Source organism: Glycine max, chromosome 7 (assembly GCF_000004515.6).
Source record: "Glycine max cultivar Williams 82 chromosome 7, Glycine_max_v4.0, whole genome shotgun sequence".
NCBI classification, from domain to species: domain Eukaryota; kingdom Viridiplantae; phylum Streptophyta; class Magnoliopsida; order Fabales; family Fabaceae; genus Glycine; species Glycine max.
This window is the reverse complement of record NC_038243.2, coordinates 35,878,386-35,898,362: the sequence shown is the minus strand read 5'-3', so window position 1 is coordinate 35,898,362 and position 19,977 is coordinate 35,878,386. Positions and strand designations below refer to the sequence as shown.

At 28.7% G+C, this 19,977-nt stretch overlaps 1 protein-coding gene across 1 annotated transcript; it reads right to left on the bottom strand.

Annotated features, from left to right (window-relative positions):
- Nucleotides 1–3,918: 3,918 nt before the first annotated feature.
- TPS5 (terpene synthase 5) lies at nt 3,919–8,723 on the bottom strand. Its single transcript, XM_003528370.5, has 7 exons — nt 8,464–8,723; nt 7,889–8,165; nt 7,049–7,418; nt 6,407–6,625; nt 5,484–5,622; nt 4,883–5,131; nt 3,919–4,411 (listed from the first exon to the last, which is right to left on the bottom strand). The coding sequence occupies exons 1-7, from the start codon at nt 8,644–8,646 to the stop codon at nt 4,082–4,084; spliced, it is 1,767 nt and encodes a 588-aa protein (XP_003528418.1). The 5' UTR covers nt 8,647–8,723; the 3' UTR covers nt 3,919–4,081.
- Nucleotides 8,724–19,977: the final 11,254 nt, after the last annotated feature.

Here is a 19,977-nt window from a genome sequence, read left to right as displayed (position 1 = left end):
TACTGTTATCTTGGGCATCATCATTGAATGCTATATAGAAATATAGATTCGGTTTTAAGGCAAGGGCATTGAAGAAAGATTGTCAAAAACGATAGCCGATGAGGCTTGGCAACATTCTCTGTAGACTCAAGTTTACTTAGTCTGTCACTGTATTAATCTTCTGAAAATTTATGTTATCAAATTACTCTTGCTAAGATATAAAACCTTGTCAGTTTTTTTTTTTTTTTTTTTTTTATTAACGGAGGACTAATATTGTAATCCGAAAGGATTAATTTGATAATTATTTAATATGTTTAAAAAGAATTAAATTTGTAAGTTTGGTTCTTCTAGAGTTAGAGATATACTTTAAGGAGAGAAAATTAAAGATATATAATAGCTGTTTTTTTCTTCTTCTGAAAAACCTATCTGACCACTTGATATGAGTCTCTTCCTATTATTTTTTTAATTAACAAGAATAATGATCATTTATGTTTACTTTTATTAGAATAAATTTCATTACTTTTTTCTTATGTAGTAAATCCTCTCAAATAAAATTATATAATTGAATTAACCCTTTCTATAAAAAATAAAAAATAAAAATGAATAACCCTTATGGTGTTACAGTTAAGTAAAACCTTCTCTTAACCCAGAAAAAGTTAAGTAAAACCTTTGGCAATTATTGTACTTCAATTGCGATAAACTTTGTCCGTGATCATTATTGTACTTCAACTGCGATAAACTTTGTCCGTGATCATTATTGTACTTCAACTGCGATAAACCAATATTGGATTGATTTTATTTCACTTTAATGATTGATATATTTACAAAATTACGATCTTAATTTAATTTAATTTCTTTTTTATCGTAAAAAAAATTAATTTTTTTTATATTTTTTATGCAATAAACAAAATGACCAAAATTAAATCAAGTTTATTATATTTTCTTGTTTAAGTTTACAACTCAAACAATAGATATAAATATTTTAAAAGAAAACTCAACGTACTTTTATAGGGACTTATTAATTTAAAATTGAACGTTAGTCCTTTCCTATATAACTTTATAATTTATATTTATGCATTTTACATATATTTTTTTAATCAAGGTAATTAGGACAGTTCTCACTAAGATTCTAAGATATTATTATAGTCTTTTAATCTTTGAGTTGATTATAATATTAATCTTTTTCTCCTCATCTCCAAGGATTTATTCTATAAGAATTGAATTTATTTATTTATTTATAAATTTATCATATGTTATCAACTGAATTATACTTATTAGTATATTTTGCTTATATCTAAAAATACTCCTTTTAACCAATAAAAAAAACTCTTCTAGTGTATGAACTATTTGTAAGTTTCACTGCTAAAAAAATCATAATATAGAATCAACAAAACTCATGTTGAAATGTATATGATATTATATCAATTTTCTTTGATCATCTAATTTTACAATGTATTTATCTAAAAAATATAATATTTAATTTGGCTCCCTTTAACAAATTAATCTTTCTTTCACGTTATATCCTTTGAACAATTTTTCTTGACATTTACTAAATTATCTCTTAAAAATAAAAACATATAAAATAAATTACATATTGGCTATTAGCACACGGCAGAACATAATCTTATACTCTAATTGCATAGTATAATTGGCAAATGCCATTTGTAGATTGAAGATCGAAAGCATAATTATTAGGATTATGAGAAGAGATGCAAGTAATTAACACCTAATTGATGTGATCACACATCATAGAGCTCAAAGAAAAGGACCCGAGTGCTAACAAAGTAACTCACTGTATTTGATTGAAATGATAAAAGATAAAAATAACAATTTCTAAGTGATCTATTATGATGCAAGTATTTGACTCAATTCCCTTATTTTGAAGTTGAGTTTGGTTAGGAGACAAGGGAATGTAGTTGCCGCAGACACTCTTACAAGGGTGACTACTGTTAAGGCTAGTTCGTTTGATTATTATGATATCCCTTATTCTATTCGGCCTATTTGAATAATGAAATGATCGAATATTCTTTGTGTAAAAAAAAAGTGTTCTATTTATAGAGCTTATTTATAAAAGCTAATATTACTCTTAACAATAATCAAGCACAAAGCATCAAACTATTGTATCAATGTCCAATTAGCTTATTGGTCCCACTGCGAATTGCCCAAGCTGATGTAGAAACCATCTGGTTTTACCAACCAATAGAAATGCAATGAACCTTCCTGATTGTTGGGCATTAGTAGATCTAAATCATCCCTGTTTGCAAAGAAAGAACCAGTCAAATTACCACAAGATGCTATGCAATAATCGACCAAGCCATGAGTAACGGTCCATTCATGAGAGCCTTGTGGAGGTACGTACTTCGAATTGTCCACCATATTTACATGCAAAAGACACTTTTGAGTCTGTAGGCATTGCAGTGGTGATGCTAACACCATCATCAAGAGGATTACAAAAGACAGATGCAAGAGCAAGAGTAACGAAGAAGATGACAACATAGTTTAAGGTTGACATTTTGAAGAATCAAAGGATTTTTGCCACTGATGAATGCGAGATGGGATAGGTGTCTCTGATCATTGCCTTATAAACAAGAAAGAGGACATCAAAGAAAGGACAGAGAAAAAATAAAATAGGCTGAGAGAATCATTGATTGCTTTTTTGTTAGGATATTAAATAGCAAATCTTATATTAATGACAAATATATTTTGGTCAAAATTACTTTAATTAATTTAAATTAAAATATTTAATGGTTGTAACTTTTTTTTTAATTGATACGATGATTGTAACTATTTTTTTTGGAGACCACTGTTTTATTTGTGTGAAATATTAATTGATTTTGATGATCTGTCTTTTTTTAATTATTTTTTCATTCACAAAACATAAAACCAATTCTTATTTAAGGAATATGTGTCTAGTTTTATTCAGATCAACAATATATTATTCAAGTCTTTATTTTTTCATCTGCGATCTTGTCCCACATATTATAAATTATGAAGTCTTGATCAAATTGGGGTTAGGTTTACATAAATGACTCTAATAAAGTTTCGAGTCTAGTAGGAATTAATATAAATCCGTAGCAACCCATCTCACACTAACCCTAATCAGTAATAGTACAAAGTTAATTATAAATATTGTTATTTATTGTTTAGTGTTGCTTATTATATTATATTAAAAATTTAAATTAAAATATAATATTTTTGCAGACTAAAATGAAAGTTTTGAATTTTAATTTATGAAAACTAAAATCAAACTTAAAATTTAAAGGAATTTAAATCATATTTTAAAAAAATTATTGGGACAGAAAAAACCCTTGTTAATAGAGTTAGATGCTTTAAAACATGTTTTATATTTTAATTTGATAAACTAAGAGCATTTCTAATGAAAATTTCTTGAAGAATTTTCTAAGTGAAAAATTGGTTTCTTTTTCATTGGAGCATATCTATGTACTGGAAAGAGTTTCCTAAAACTAAGATTTGTATCTTCTGTAAGAAATTGTGTCTCAATAATAAACATAATATTTATCTGACGCATAACAAAATCATAATTAGATCATAATTCAGTGAAAATAAAAAAATATAAAAATAAGTCTTTAAATTTTTTTTAGAGTTTCTTATTATTAGAATAAAATTGTGTATAAATATCTTACAATGAGATAACACTGTAGGATCAAACAAATAATTTAAGAAATTCAATTAAGAAATTATCATTAAAGATACTTCAATTAAAAGAAAATTTGGGAATTGAAAAAAAATTATATCCAATAATAGATATGATAACGTGGCATATTAAGTTTCATGCTGACGATGAAAAAAACATTTTAACGTTTGAAAACAACGATTGAGTCGTTTAACAATTTAGCTAGGTTGCCGCTTCACCTAGTTTGGCATGTATACATAAGTGTGCAAGAAAGTGATGGCACTCATGGAAGAATGCAAATGCCATTTTGCAGCATGAATTTAAAAATGCATTTCCACATAATTTTTTACTTTTCTTTACACAATTGATCTTAGTACACCCTAATTAGAAAGAACATAAATAATTTTATTTGTTGTGGTCTAGCGAGATTATATCTATCTCGATGCTCTCTATGTAAGATTATTAATTTCATGAAACAATGGTCTGGTCTTCTGGAATACTCTGCATAGCACCACCACAAAGCAATGATTTCACATACTCTTCAAGCTTCGATGGGCTATTTGTGTCATAACCGTACATCAGAGGTACCATTCGAGCAGCATTTAGGCAAAGTTTAGTGAAAGATGATGGGAACAGATTTGCATCTGTCATGAGACATTCTTGGTTGAGACGTTTCCATGCATCCGAAATCAATTCAGCGACATGCTCCCGTGCCTGTTCAACAGAAGTTGCTGGGTGCTCCTTCATGTAACACTTTATATACGACCCATCATTATCATCACCTTTAACATTAACATCCTGCATTATTTTTTTTATTAATTATAAGCAAATAATTTTATTAACAAAGATACAAATAGATAACATATAAGAAATAAGGAGTATGCTTATCCATACATCATCTTGATTAACATCATGCGTTAATAAAATTAATTAAAGAACAAATTATAACAATATCTGTTGAAATTTAATTTCGTGTAATTATACATAATTGCATCCTTTTTATTTTCTTATATGTATTAATTCCCTTTATGTTTAAAAACATTATACTGACACTTCTGACAGAGGAGACAAAAGTAATAATTAATAAAACAGAAGATGTTTGTGTAATTATTCGAAATCTCATCTCAAAGAGTATTGTTGTAATTTGCTCTTAATTTAACTTGGAATAGAGGCAAGGTTGATGTTGATGTTTCAATAATGGAGTTAACTTGACACTCCAACTAATTAAAGTGAAACAATGACGTTAGAAATAGTTGATTTTCGTCGTACCTGGTCCCCTTCAAGGTCATCACACAGCCTAAGAATTGTGGCTGTGGCAGATATAATGCTTGGGAATTCATCCATTAGAGTGATGGTTTCCTGGGTTATAGCGTCACCCATGAAAAAGAATGAGTGAACAAGGATCATATGCGCCCCAGTGCTCACTATCCCATTCTTCAAGTAATCATCTGCCTTTGGCACAAGCCCAGAAGCAAACCATTTTGCTTCTTCCAGGAATGCATTCAAGAGCCTTACCCACTGTAACAAGGAAATAATAAATATGATTAGTCCTTCAAAGATATGATATGATATGATAGCGATTGAACACAATGAAATGGATAATAATTCTTGAGCATCCAATAACTTATTAGACACTTATGAGAAAGTATGATAATAACATGATATGATTTTTTTTATATGATAAGAAGAAAGAAATTGAAAAAAATGATAAGTGTTAATAGATGTTTAAAACAATAGGCTATGGGTATCTAATTATCTAAATATAGTTCCTCTACTGAAATTAATCATCGCCTGTGTGTGTATTTTTTTTCGATCATAAAGACTAAAAGAGCAAATATCTTTTGACTTTTAATGAATAATGAGGTTGTACCGATTTTATTAAGGTGCTTATAGGATTCCATCCATGTTTGATTTGGATCTTGAAAGCAAATTCGTTAGTAATGTCATAAAGGGCCTTAAAGCACCCTTTCATGTAGTCTGGTAATTGCTCCGTGGCTGCCATGTCCCACCTGCGCATATATCCAAAGAATCATCTTAATTCGTTAGTTGTTTTTTTTTTAATATAAAATTTGATTGAATGATTAACAAAAAATAAAAAGTGGAAATGGTAACTTATTCGATCTCTCTGTTAGTAAAAAATTAACAAAATTAACTATTAATGTTTGCTGATAAAAAAAATAAAAAACTTCTTGTTTCCATTCATTTAACAATTAAGGGGTGAGTGCCATAAGAGAGTAGTGTATATGTAACTTGAAAAGTGTAAAATCTTGTTTGATAAATTCTCTATAAATAAAAGATGAAAATAAGAAAAGAAAAGAAAATAAACTTTTTGTCATAAATTAAAATTAATTTATGTATAATTTAAAAATCAGTTTTTAGAAAAGCTAATGCCAAAGACTTCTATAAATGAGCTTATGAATAAGTTAATTTTAACTTATTTTTGTTTATGGAAAAACTTATACAAATATACTCTAAGATAAACATTTTAAGAAGAAAAAAAGTTAATTTTTTCACTCTAAACATTTTACTCCCATTCTATATACCTTTCTCTAATTTTCTTCCTTTAATTTTTCATTACATAATCTATTATTTTCTCTCTCTTCCTAATTAATATCTACGCGCTTTTCATATATATTTTGTTGTAATTTATGACTCTCTTTCTTTTTTAATTACTAATTCATTACAACAATCACTTGCCCTCCTTTCGTTTCTTTCCTTTTCTATCTTTCACTTCTTTCAAGCTATTTTATACCCAATGGAGGTGAGGAAAAAACTTAGGCCAAATATCAATACCTCTTGACAGCTTCTGTAAAGAGAGTGAGTTCATCAATATTTCCACAAAAATCAAATATATCATCAATAATGTAGACTAGGGACAGCGGTTTTGTGAGTTCAATCCTTTCTTCCGAGAATCGTGGATCTGGGAGGCATGCCATTGCCCACATGTACCATTTTATTGGTTCATCTCTAGCTAACTTCAAGTCCTTTGCCAGACCTAGTTCTTTCCACCATCTATAATTAAAGACACACACGTGAATACGTTAGTAGTCATCATCTCATTAATTAGTATAATTAATATATACTAGGATCAAATTATCATCAAATTTTGAAGGAGAGTGTCAGGAATATACTCCTTGAAACATATTTTTTTAATTGATTAAAGTTTATTAAAAATTACAAAGAAAAATATTTCTTCCACACCCTATATGCTAATTTACACATGGAGAAAGAAAGAAATAACAGAGGCAAATGATACATGTAATATGTATTAATTTGATATAATAAGAAGACAGATAAAAACAAATGAAGCTTGTTAATAGAATGTCTAAAATATTGAGGTGTTCAAATATCACTACACATAATATAATATGTACTACAATCCAACATCAAGTTTTGAAATATATAAGACTCTGAATTAGCTGGAATTGAACTCACTTGGAAACTGCAAACATTTCCTTCAGATGCAAAGAGCTAACCATTTCGGTGTCTATTTTGGACAATTCTTGTAAAGATCTTATCCATTCTGTACTTTCTATTTGTAAAGAGTTTGTCGGTGTGAACCTTGACAAACTTCTATGAATAGGATACCGTAATGAATCTGCCACAACTTTCACTTGAGGATGCTCATGAAATCTACTCAACCATGTATTAAGATACTGGCGGCAGCATTCCTCTGCTTCATGAAGATAATCTTCTCCTTCTATGCTTAATTGAGAGGCTTCAAACAAGCCAATTAATCCATTTATGTCATCACAGAATGTTAGTTTGAGCTTGCCTTCATTGCCCCAGAACTTATCAAATATGTCTGTAAGATGCAGCAAAACAAAATAAACATTTCAGTATTTCAATGTTATTTGATAAAATTTAAAATATTAATATAAATATTATGAGTTTACATTTAGCAAAATATGCTCTAATAGTCGGGGCAGTAGACCGGCCAGCAGCATTTTTATATACTTAATTATATATGAACAAAAAAGGTTCAAATGTTAGTTATTAAACTTGTTATGGTTCATTTAATTTTTATGTTAAAAAATAGCTTGTTAATATAAATATTTTAAATTTATGTTGTTAAGGAAAAAATATAAATTTATGTTAATTAATAATACAATACATTTACAATATGCATCATTAACATTTTATATTAGGAACTTAAGAATTATATATTTATTTATTCGATCACATAAAAATATTATCTATAATTGGTGCATTAGTTATATGAAAATATGTACTGTTTTACAACCTTAAAAATTTAGTCAGCAAAGGCACACAAACCTGCATGGATGTAATACCCTTCTTGTCTTAACAGACGAAATTGAAGTGCAACTTCTGATAGTTCTTGATAAGCCCTTCCTTGATGGTTGTGAACTCTAAGCATCAGAAGCTTCTTTTTAAGAATAGTTTCAATTTCCTCTTCAAAATGGTACTCGATGCCTAATCTTTGGATGGAGTCCACCATGGATAAACCATGATCTGCATTTTGCCTTGTCTTGCTAACAAGTTCGCGCTTAACTTCCTCTAATGCTTTAGCATGTCTGATTTGAAGAGCATCCTAAATGATTGAAAGGTTCAGTTAAATTTAACCACAAAGAGGAACATTATATCAACGCGCTGTTTAATATATTCTTTTCAATACTTTTTTATTATTAAATAAATTTATTAAAAACTATAAAATTACAAGTGAAAATCATTAAATAAGAAATAATCTATACTTTTTTACAATTTTCATTATATTTCAGTAAATAATAAAGAGTATATTAAAAAGAATGTGTTGTTACTAACATTTTTCAACTAAAAATAGTCTCAGATACCCTATTATAAAGCACAAAAAGAGAGAAAGCAACCCTTACCCTTCCTTTTCCATTTTTAGAAATGTGGATATTTTGGTTCAAGGCAATAGTAAAATGTTTTTTACTATGGCATCTACTATAGGCATGCTCGGGGATGAGCTTCACACCCAGAAAAACTGAGCATTTGTTTGGAGAAAATATTGGGTGATTCACTGAAGCAAAGATAGGGTGAACGAAAGCCATAGGTATATTATTATCTCTTTTCTGTCTTTTCTGTTGTTGAGAATAATGAATGAGAGAGTAAGCGAGGAATGCAGAAAATAAACAATTCGACTCTATTTATAGCTTTTCGAACATTAAAGTGGTTGATTTGGTTGTTTTCTGTTATATTTTTATTAAAAACAGAAAAAGATGAAGAAACATTGAATTTTTGAAAATATTTTAAGTTAAAATAAAAATAGAAAACAATCAAATAATGAAAAAAAATCTTATTTCAAATAAAATAAACTTGCAATGATAATTAATGCAATTTTAAATAACTCTAAAAATAAAAAAAATAAAAAAATAATATATCATAAATTTTTAACATTTTCATTTAAAAAACAGAAAAGAAGAAGTTAGAATAAAGAAAAAACACGCCCTAAGTTGCACGAAGCGGCGACCTAGGTTATTTATTGATTAATCGTGAGACACATGCATGTGTACGTGTAGCAGTGGAATCAGCTGTCACATAATCGGGACCATCTCAATATCTAACATTATTTTATCGTATACTATATCTGATTATAAAATTACAATAATGTTTCATTTTTGTGATGTTAGATAACGAATAATTAGAGACGCGGGATTCCACTGCCTTCACTGACCAAAGATCCTGGTTTCAGTTTTCTTTTTTTTGGACTAATCCTGGTTTTAGTTCTTCAAATTATTCTTAAGTGTTAATTTTTTGTATAAATAATATTAGAGTATTCCTTTAAAAAAATTTGGTTCTCTAACTTATTTCAAGTAAAAATAGAGTTAAACGTACAATCTTATTATAATATTGATTGGTGTAATTAAAAAATTCTACCAATCATCCTTAAGTACATAGAGGATTATAATGACTACTTAATCCCATTTTTAATTATTTGGAGTTAGTTAGACATCTCCTTCATTGTTTAATATTATAGATATATGCTGCCCTCTCTTTGTATTTTCTTGTTCTATATATTTTATTTCTTGCTTTGGCTGCTAAAAACAATCATCATCTAATATTATTTCAACAAAATATTTTCAATATTTAATGGAAGACTAATAGAGAAATCAAAATTACACAACTACTTTACTAATTCGTGCAATTGAAACTTAGGAGATCCATCAAAATCGTACAATTATGAAACTTGAAGAACATAGTAAAATTAAACCCACCTTATTATAATTAATAAACCATGTCTATCGTGTATTTACTATCATAAATACTAACATTTTATATTACCATTCTCTAATTAAATCTTGTAGATTTCTTTTTAATTCTTTTAAAACTCCAAGTTTTTATAATTGAGATTTTTTAATTAAATTATATAATTAAAAATGATACAACAATAAACATATCCAATTACACAACGTACCAAAAAAATATCCAATATTATAAGAATACTTGATTCTTTTACAAATAAATATATTAATTGTAGAATAATATTAAAATGTCACTAATTGTTGTTTCAGTAGAAACAAGTTTTTTAAAAATAAAATGAATTATTCCCTTTCAAAAATCATCAATTAGATGAATATTAAATGAAATGACTAGTATCAATGGAAAAAAATGTTAAACAAAATTGATATAATAATTTAATAATTAATTTTATATTTCAAAAAATTTAAGAAGATTTTTTTATCAGTAAAAGTTAAAGAAGATAAACTTAAGATAGGATTATAATAATTTTAATAAGTTATTTTTAAAAATATCATCTTACTGTGTATAATCTCATTTCTTTTTTAAATAATAGTCGTCTAAAGTTTTTATATAGGACTAAGGAATGTAATAATTTATGATAAATAATTATGAAATTTCTTATTGATTGTACAATTTTTTTTATTCCACAATAATTATATATATAAAGAAGCTTTTCCCTTTTTTTAGAGGTCATCATATTTGTTTTTCAAGGTAAGTAATCTTGATTAAATTAGGTAGGATGGTTACGGACTACAAAACTTTCCCTAAGTGTTTAATACAGGTTTTCATTCACTTAATTTCATAATAAATGTACAAACTATTTAAAATTATGTGGTGAACAATCTTCTTACGTATTAATTTGTACACCACAAAAATTCTTAGAAAAATAAAACTAAAGCTTTTCAATTATTGTATGTACTTATGGTTGAATGTGTGAAATGTGTGTACAGGTCATTATAAATATAAGGTTTGTTGAAATGTGTGTACAGGGCATTATAAATTTAAGGTTTCTATATTGGATACGACAATTTGGGATTTGTTGAAGTATCTACGTACGCATGACGATAGAATCATAGTTTGTCTAAAATACTACAGGCAGAGCGATGACTTGGACTGTTGGACCATAAGAAATAATGCTGCACTTACACACACCTTGAATTACGTCCATGTTTTCCATCCTATATCTGTCTTCGGCAAATGCTAAGAAATGATATGATTGTTCAGAAATGTCAACTATCACTTATTGTCAACGTTATAAATTCAATTTGGTTACAAACTCTGTTTGCACATCAATCTTCAGTAATTAAATTCAAAGTCGTAGTTGAATTATAAACTACATACCTGCATATTTACAAATTAAAAAAACTATAAAAACCATGTCATCATTAAATACATTCATACACTATATTTTATAAAGTCATCACATAATTAAATAGATGCTTTTACAAGTTCAAAACATATACTACTATAAAATCACAAAAATGAACTGTGCCATAAAATCTCAATACACAAATAAATAACTAAGAATTGTATCACAAACTCAGAATCACTGAATATGTACTGTGTGTATATATAATACGATTTTGTCCAAGAAATTAAAATTGTGTCAACTTTGGACCCTTCTTTTTTTGATAAAAAAAATAGAGCAAAACTAACCTGATATTACTCCAAGTAAAACTATATTTGATTTTCTTAAATAAAATTTTGTTTTCAAATAATGGATAAAAAAATATAATTAAAAGAAAAGACATATATTCTCATATTAGTTATATGTTGGAGTTTTTTTCAACATATCAAACAATTTTACAACACCTATGACCTTTTTGCATTATAAAAAATTATAATAAATATTTTTTGTTGATAGTCCTAGAATTTAAATTTTAATTATTTTATTCTTGAATTAGTTTAGATTTTTTAATAGAGACTAATCATTAATAAAATAATATATATTTCACACTAATTTTATAGTGATCAATACTTAAATAAATTCATCAAATTAAAGGATCAACATTGCTTTCATATTCAATATTTGTCACCTAAATCCAAATCCAATTATTCTACGATAACTCATCTCCATATGTTAGAGAGAGAGAGAAATTACCATATTTATTGTGTTAATATATACTTCCTTGGTTTCCTTTTATAGGATATCATCTATCATTATACAAACAAGGCCCTAACCTATCAGGTGTCACGATTTTGTTGCCTCATTTCTCACCCAAAAATGTCACATCATGCTACAGTGTCCATGAAAACGTAGCGTTTTATTTTATGAATACCAAGACATTTATTGTTTTTGTCTTTTTGCATTTATTGCAAACGTTTTCCAATGTTGACTCTGCGTTGCCGTTTCGCGTTTTCGGGTTACACTGCCAATTCACATTCATGTTGCATGCCTGTTGCTTGGTTTCGTGTTTCTTTTCTCTCCCGTGAGAAAAAAACATGGAAGACAATGCGTTTGTGCTATTGTTCTATGCTATGAAAGACAAGTGGAAGCTTCTGATGTCTCCTTTGCTGCTCATGGTCTTGCTTATCTTACCACTAGCTTTCCTTCACCGTAGCTGCATAGACAGATAAACGGAACCTTCGTGAGTTTTCATTTCCCTCTCAGTCTTCTGCATTTTTGTTACATCTAAAGATGCAATTTTTAACACGACATCTCTTCATTTGCCCACCCGTCTTCTGCGTTTTTTCTTTTTGTTTTTTCCATTTCACTTCCTGTGTTCTTTGTTTGGCATAGAAGGTGGACGAACACACTAAAGTTGTGATTTTGATGAACGAACCCTTCGTAAGTTTTCATTTGCCCACCCGTCTTCTGCGTTTTTTCTTTTTGTTTTTTTCCATTTTGCTTCCTCTGTTCTTTGTTTGGCAAAGAAGGTGAACGAATACACTAAAGCTGCGATTTTGATGAGTACGGGGGCATTTTCTTTGTTGCTATGACGTTGATGTGCTTCATTTACCCTCCCCGTCTTCTGTGTTTTCTATTATTTCGATCTGTTGCGGTTTTTCATGCTTAAAGTTTTCTTGCATGCTTTTGATTTTGCAGAGAAGCTCGAAGAACACACTAAAACTTCAATTTTTGGATTTTTATAAGTACGGTTGCGTTTATATTGATCTCCTTCAAAGCTTTATGATGTTGCTTTGCTTAAACTTATCTTGCATGTTCTTTGTTTCGCAGAGAATGTCAAACAACACACTAAAGCTTTGATTTTTATCTCAACAAAAACAACGATTTTTATCAAACAAGTGTGTTTTCTTTGTAGTTCTTTCAAAGCTTAATTTTTTTGGTTAATTGTTTGGGTGTTCCTGATCCTTCTCCTACGTTGTTTCGCATAGAAGCCCGAACAACACTAAAGCTTTGATTTTTGTCTCAAGAAAAGCAGTGATTTCTATCACAACAGGTGTGTTTTCTTTGTAGTTCTTTCAAAGCTTAATTTTTTTTTGGTTAATTGTTTGGGTATTCTTGATCCTTCTCCTACTTTGTTTCACATACAAGCCCAAAGAACACTAAAGCTTTGATTTTTATCTCAAGAAAAGCAGCAATTTTTATCACAACAGGTGCATTTTCTTTGTAATTCTTTCAAAGCTTAATTTTTTTGGCTAATTGTTTGGGTGTTCCTGATCCTTCTCCTACTTTGTTTCGCATAGAAGCCTGAAGAACACTAAAGCTTTGATTTTTATCTCACACAAGAAAAGCAGAGATTTTTATGACAACAGGTGCGATTTTCTTCCATTTCAATTTGTTGGGGCTAATTTAAATTGTTGCTTAATCTTTTATTCCGTGTTCTTTGCTCTGAAACATATTGGCTTTCATTCTTACATGTGCAATGACAACTTTTGCCAACTTGATACGCCAACTTTGTTTGTTTTTGTAGTAGTGGTGCATTTTGTATCACCTACTCATTATTTGTGTGTGTATTTTGTTGTTTACTTAAGGCTGTCTATATTTTGGTATATCCTAACTGACATTGGTGCATTTCTATGATTCTTTTTTCTTTAGCTTTTACCTTTCCTGTGTATTATATTTGATTGGACCTTTTGTGTTTCAAATATTAAATTGCATCTTTTGTATCCATTATTGTTGGGTAGATTGCTTATTTGTGTTCTACCTCAGCTGTGAATGACTTTTTTTCATGCATGTCTATGATTCCTTTTTTTTTTTTTTGCTTCTACCTTTCCTGTGTATTATATTAGGCTGTTTCCATTGTAGGTTTTCCCCTTATTTGTTTGATTTTACCTAAGCCTTCTATGTCAGTCCTAATATTTGGTTGCTTTAGTGTCTTTAGCATTTGTTGTTTATGATTTTTTTCTATGGGTGTTTACCAATGTCATTTGTAGATAATAATTTTTTTTTTATTTGTATGTTTGTCTATCATTCAGAAATGATACGCCAACTTTGTTTGCTTTTGTAGAAGTGGTGCATTTTGTATCACCTACTTATTATTTGTGTGTGTATTCTGTTGTTTCAAATATTAAATTGCACCTTTTGTATCCATTACTGCTGAGTAGATTGCTTATTTGTGTTCTGCCTCAGCTGTGAATGACTTTTTTTCGTGTATGTCTATGATTATTAATTGATTGGTGGGTTATGCTCTGAAACATATTGGCCTTCGCAACTTAAAGTATATATTAACTTAGCCTTGACAATATCATTCAGGTTTTTCCCCTAAGCTTTCTATGTCAGCCCTAATCTTTGGTTACTTTGTTGTCTTTAGCATATGTTGGTTATGATTTTTTCCTGTAGATGTTTCACAATGTTCAACACTACTTTAAAATGATTGATGGCATTGGGTTCAATTTGTATTAATATTGGAAAATAAAATTGCACCTTTTGTAGTTGAAAAATTAAGTTGCACCTTTTGTATTTGAAAAATTAATTTATACATTTTTTGGTGCATGTCTATGATTCTTTTTTCTTTAGACTTTACATTTCCTGTGTATTATATTTGGTTACACCTTAAATTGTACCTACTGTATCCATTACTGTTGAGCAGATTGCTTATTTGTGTTCTGCCTCAGCTGTGAATGACTTTTTTTTCGTGCATGTCTATGATTCCCTTTTTTTTTCTTCTACCTTTTCTGTGTATTATATTAGGTTGTTTCCATTGTAGTTTTCCCCCTTATTCATTTGATTTTACCTAAGCTTTCTATGTCATTTCATGAGTTCTATTTATGTTCATCAGCACTTTATAATGATTGGTGCCACTGGCTTGAATTTATATTCATTTTGAAAAATTAAATTGCAACTTTCGTAGTTGAAAAATTAAGTTGCACCATTTGTATCCATGTCTGCTATGAAACATATTGGCTTTCATTCTTACATATGCAATGATGAGTGTTGCTTATCTAAATGATATAGTTTCTAAACATATAGTGTATCCATTTGCACCATTTGTATTCTGTTGTTTAGTTAATTTTGTTTATATTTTGGTATATCCTAACTGACATTGGTTTTTAATTTTGACCGAGACCAACAAACTACACGACTAATAGTGTCCGGCATTTGAAGTACAAGTTTGTTGAAATTTTAATATTGTTTGCAATCTTTATTGTTCTGAATTGAGTTTGGTCTTTGTTGCAGTGATTGTTAATCTCAGAGTCACCGACGATGATTTTATTATGAAGTAATCCAAATTCAACAAGGTATCCTGTTTTGCCCTTCCTTTTTAATGAGTATGTTCTGCTGATGTCAGGTATACTTAATTTGTTGCAAGTGCAAGTTTGTGGGTGAGAGAGATGGTTCTTAAATATGAGTTCATGGTGGAGATGTTCTTTTGGTTGGATTTTTGTATGCTTTTCAATTGCGTGATTATTTGAATTTTCAGAGTTTGTTAGATTGACCCAAATTAATATTTACATCTTAAATTGTATGTTTAAGACCTTCTTTTTGTATGTTTAACTGGAAAATTTAGTTTGGTGTACAAATAATGTTGCATGAATATTGGTCTTTTGTGTTTCTTTCTTTTGTGTTATCAAGGTAACGTATAGACGCCTACAAAATCCCGTCAGCAAATTTTTTGGAATTTGTGTTTATACAGGTACTAATCACTCCTAACACTTTATCCTGTGGATATAAACATGTATCAAATTAATAGTCTTTGTGTAGTGACCGTCAATATTCTGATTTCAATTTTTGAGATGGGATGTCACATCCATAATAATTATTAGAGTACAATACTAGATGTTTGCTGACGTGTAATTTCCCATGTAATTAATACACTACTAGATGTTTGCTAGGGTGCAATTTCCCAATGCCAAAATACTACCTGTCTATTCATACATCGGGAAGTAAAAACATAATATTTTCCATATACACATAATTATTATTTTTGATTAATAGTTACTGTTACTATTTTTTAAATTTTAAGCTTTGGATGAAATTATTTATTATTATTTAATTATACACCAGTAGTCATAATAAACTAGCACGAGAAGTGTAAAAGGTTATCGGTTACTTTGTACATTGTTAATTATTCTTTATAATTGTTCACCTTCCCCCTCCCATAATTAAAACGCAGTATTATATCAATCCATAACCACCCGGTATCACCAAATCTTCACCCATTTGTCGAAGAACATCTCCAAACACAAAACACCATGAATACATCATCATCGAACACGTCTGATGTTGTAAGTTTAACTTTTCCATCCTTTATGTTTACCTTCTTATAAGTATATGTTCGAGTTTGCTTCATCATGCATCATTCATCCTTCTATGCTTGCTCTTTTCGTTCATAGTACACATTCGATATTGCGCATATTTATCTTCTCCTTTCAATGGGTACAAGTTTGTTCACTTACTCATTACATAAACGTTTCTCATCTAGGGCCCATCAAATTTACATGTACCAACAATTGTGCACCGATTTGAGGAGTCATTCCATTTTGAGAAGGTCACGATTTTCACCCCTAAACATTTATTTATTTATGTTAATCTCAAATAAATATGCTTGAAATGTTAACATGCAGAACGTCATTGAGGTTCCTTTTGCTTATCATAGACAATGGTTCCCAAATTATCCAACTTATGTGCTATTCGACTATGAAGGAAATAAGCACTTTATAAAGCTTCATAAATATGCTAACCAATTCTTTTTTGGCGATGGACTGAAGGAACTTAGGAGAACCCATGGCATTCACGAAAGTGTTGTCATGCGTTTTGTTGCATGGGACAAAAATACTACTTTCAATGTGGACATTGTAGGACCTCTACATAGACAAACACACCAAAGGGCAGCCACAACCACCAGGCGCCATGTTTTTACTATTGATGTCTCTAAAAATATGATACAACACAATTATCAATTGGTAGGTCTTTGTTAATATAATCATAATCTTGTATATTATTTATTGTTGACTTCTTATCTTTAATCAATGTGTTCCTTCTAACCTAGGTTTTGTCACTAGAGACTTCAATTTATTTAACTGCATCAAAAAAATATATGATTGTAGATCGTGGTTGTGGTAGACATCACGAATGGATGATCACCATGAATAATGGTCTATCATGTGTTGCTGAGTCATGAATCCATTATTTAGCTGACTGTCATTTGAAGCCTGGAGATGAGGTCGTCTTCTTCTACAACATTGACCAACATTTATGGGAGGTCCTCTATATGAAGTAAGTTAAATGGGATCAGGAAGAGGATGAAGCGACTCCACTTGAAGAACTATTTAATTATTTATGTTTGTTTTATTTTTATATATTATGTTTGTAACTTAATTACCTTCGGGTAACGAACAATTTTTTTTGTTTTGTTTCTGTTGAACATTGTTAGTAAAACTACAAATATTATTATGTTATATTCTATGTTTGTGGGTTCAATTTTTCTATGCCATATTTATTATTTTGTTATATTCAATGTTGGTTGTTTCCAAATAATATCAGCTGGGCTTTTGATAAAAGCTTGCACTTTAGTGAAAGTGGTTGTTCACCTTTGCAGAATCAAGAGACAATGAAAAGTAGAACTTCATATGCTTGAAGTACATGCAAGTTACCTTTCCTTGTCTACTTTGTGATTGATTTTTATTTACTTATTGTATACATTTACTGTTGCAGACCATTGATCTAACACTAACACTCGGTAGTGCTTTCCTCTCTGCGGATTAAAGTTGTCGAGGTTTATTGTTTGGGATCAACGACGCTAACTGAAGATGGAACCTCATATGTTATGTGTGTTTGTCATTGTACTTTGAATTGTAATTACATTAGTAGCCTTTTTAGACAATATTTTATCTTTGTAATCTGAATCATATTATTATATATTGGATTATTTATTATCTGTTTGAATATACAAATTAATTTTTTAGAATTTTTTTTAAAAATTAGTAATATCTAACAATTTTGAAACCTCCACATGAGGCCATCCTACAAATGACAAGTTACAACAATATGAATGACAAATTAATAAAAGGAAGAGAGAAAGAACACTACTTGGAAGAGAGCGGACAGATACCTTTACATCAATTTAATTTGTGTTTTACATTTTTTTTTATCCTTTAACTGCTGAGTGTTACAATTGAAGTTGAAAGAGAATATCAGATTGCAGTATAATTAAATGGTAAAAGCGTTCATGTAAATATAGACACAAAAAGGAATATCTCCTTTATATATATTGTTATAAATTATCTTAAATTATTTTATATAGATAAAAAATTAATAAATAAATGTAAGAGAATAATAATTTTACACAATAAAATTTATTATTATTAATTTATTTTTGATTTTTACAATTCATTGATATTATAAAAAATATAAATAAAAAAATTAATATTACATTATAAAATTATTATTTTGAAACAATTTTCTTCTTCTCGACAATTATAATATAACGAAAGAAGTATCTAATTTCATACGAGGTCCTTGTATTAAAAGCTCAATAAGATCAAGTCAAATTTTACTGCTTTAGGATTTCTATGGCCACCTATTTCGTGTTTCGCGATGAATTTTAGTCAAGTATTAATTTGTACTACTAGTTCTTGATTGTGTGATAAATTTAGAAGCCACATATTTCTTTCGTTCCTCTTATTATTGTGTCACCTTCATTCAGACAATAGTACAACGTGTGGCACAAGCTTAAGAACCGAAATATTTTCAGTGGCAGGGATTATATCATGAACTACCTTTGAACATAATAACGTGGTGTATATGTATCTCTGTATTCGTAAAGAAAAATGATAAACAACCCTAATTTGGATGCATGGAAAGAAAAAAAAAGAGACATAAATGAAAAAAAGAAAGAAAGAAAGTGATAAATAACGAAATGAGAAAGAAATAAAGAGATAAAAAGAAAAGAAAATGAAAAAAATGCATGTTTATAAAAATCATTTACCAATGTCGCTCGGAATCTCCATTTTAATTTGCTAAAATAGGATGACCTATTTTACAAAAAAAATAATAATTCCAGTTTGATTTTGTTATGCGTTATAGTTTTTTTTAGGCATAACTTGATTTTTTTAAAAGCTTAACTTATTAGCTTACTTAAAAATATATTTTATATTAAAACGCTTTTAGATAGGTCTAACCTGTATTTAAATAGGTTAATTGATGAATATGTCAATGAAAAAAGAATCCAATATAAAATAACTATAAAGTATGAAAATTTTTAAAATAGTTAACCAAAACATGTGTCAAAGGAAAAAATAGATAGACTACAAGAGTCAAGTTTAACTTATTTATAATATAAGCTTACTTTAATTTTAAGGTTAATTAATATGATATTCATGATAGTTCATTCAAAAACTTATTTTACAGTGAGATATTTAAATAAGACTTAAATTTATCTTTCAATAAGTTTGTGGGTTTCACTATTAACATAAGTCAATATGTTTAATATTTATAAAGTTAAATAAATATATAATTTTAATACATTATAAAAATTTAAGATAATAAAATACTAATAAGAAATTATTATATTTACTTAAATAGCTCAACTTGTTAGATTTAGAACACTTTTTGATAACTTAAAACTTAATTTTTTTTGTTTTAATTAGAATGTGTACCTGGAGGAACTTTTTACGTGACTTTAAATCTCGATACACGTATGTGTGTGTATATTTTAGCTGAAGATACTTCTTTTCTTCTCAATTGCCAAACACACGTTCCAAAATATTTATATATTTTTGTACCAACATACGCACCA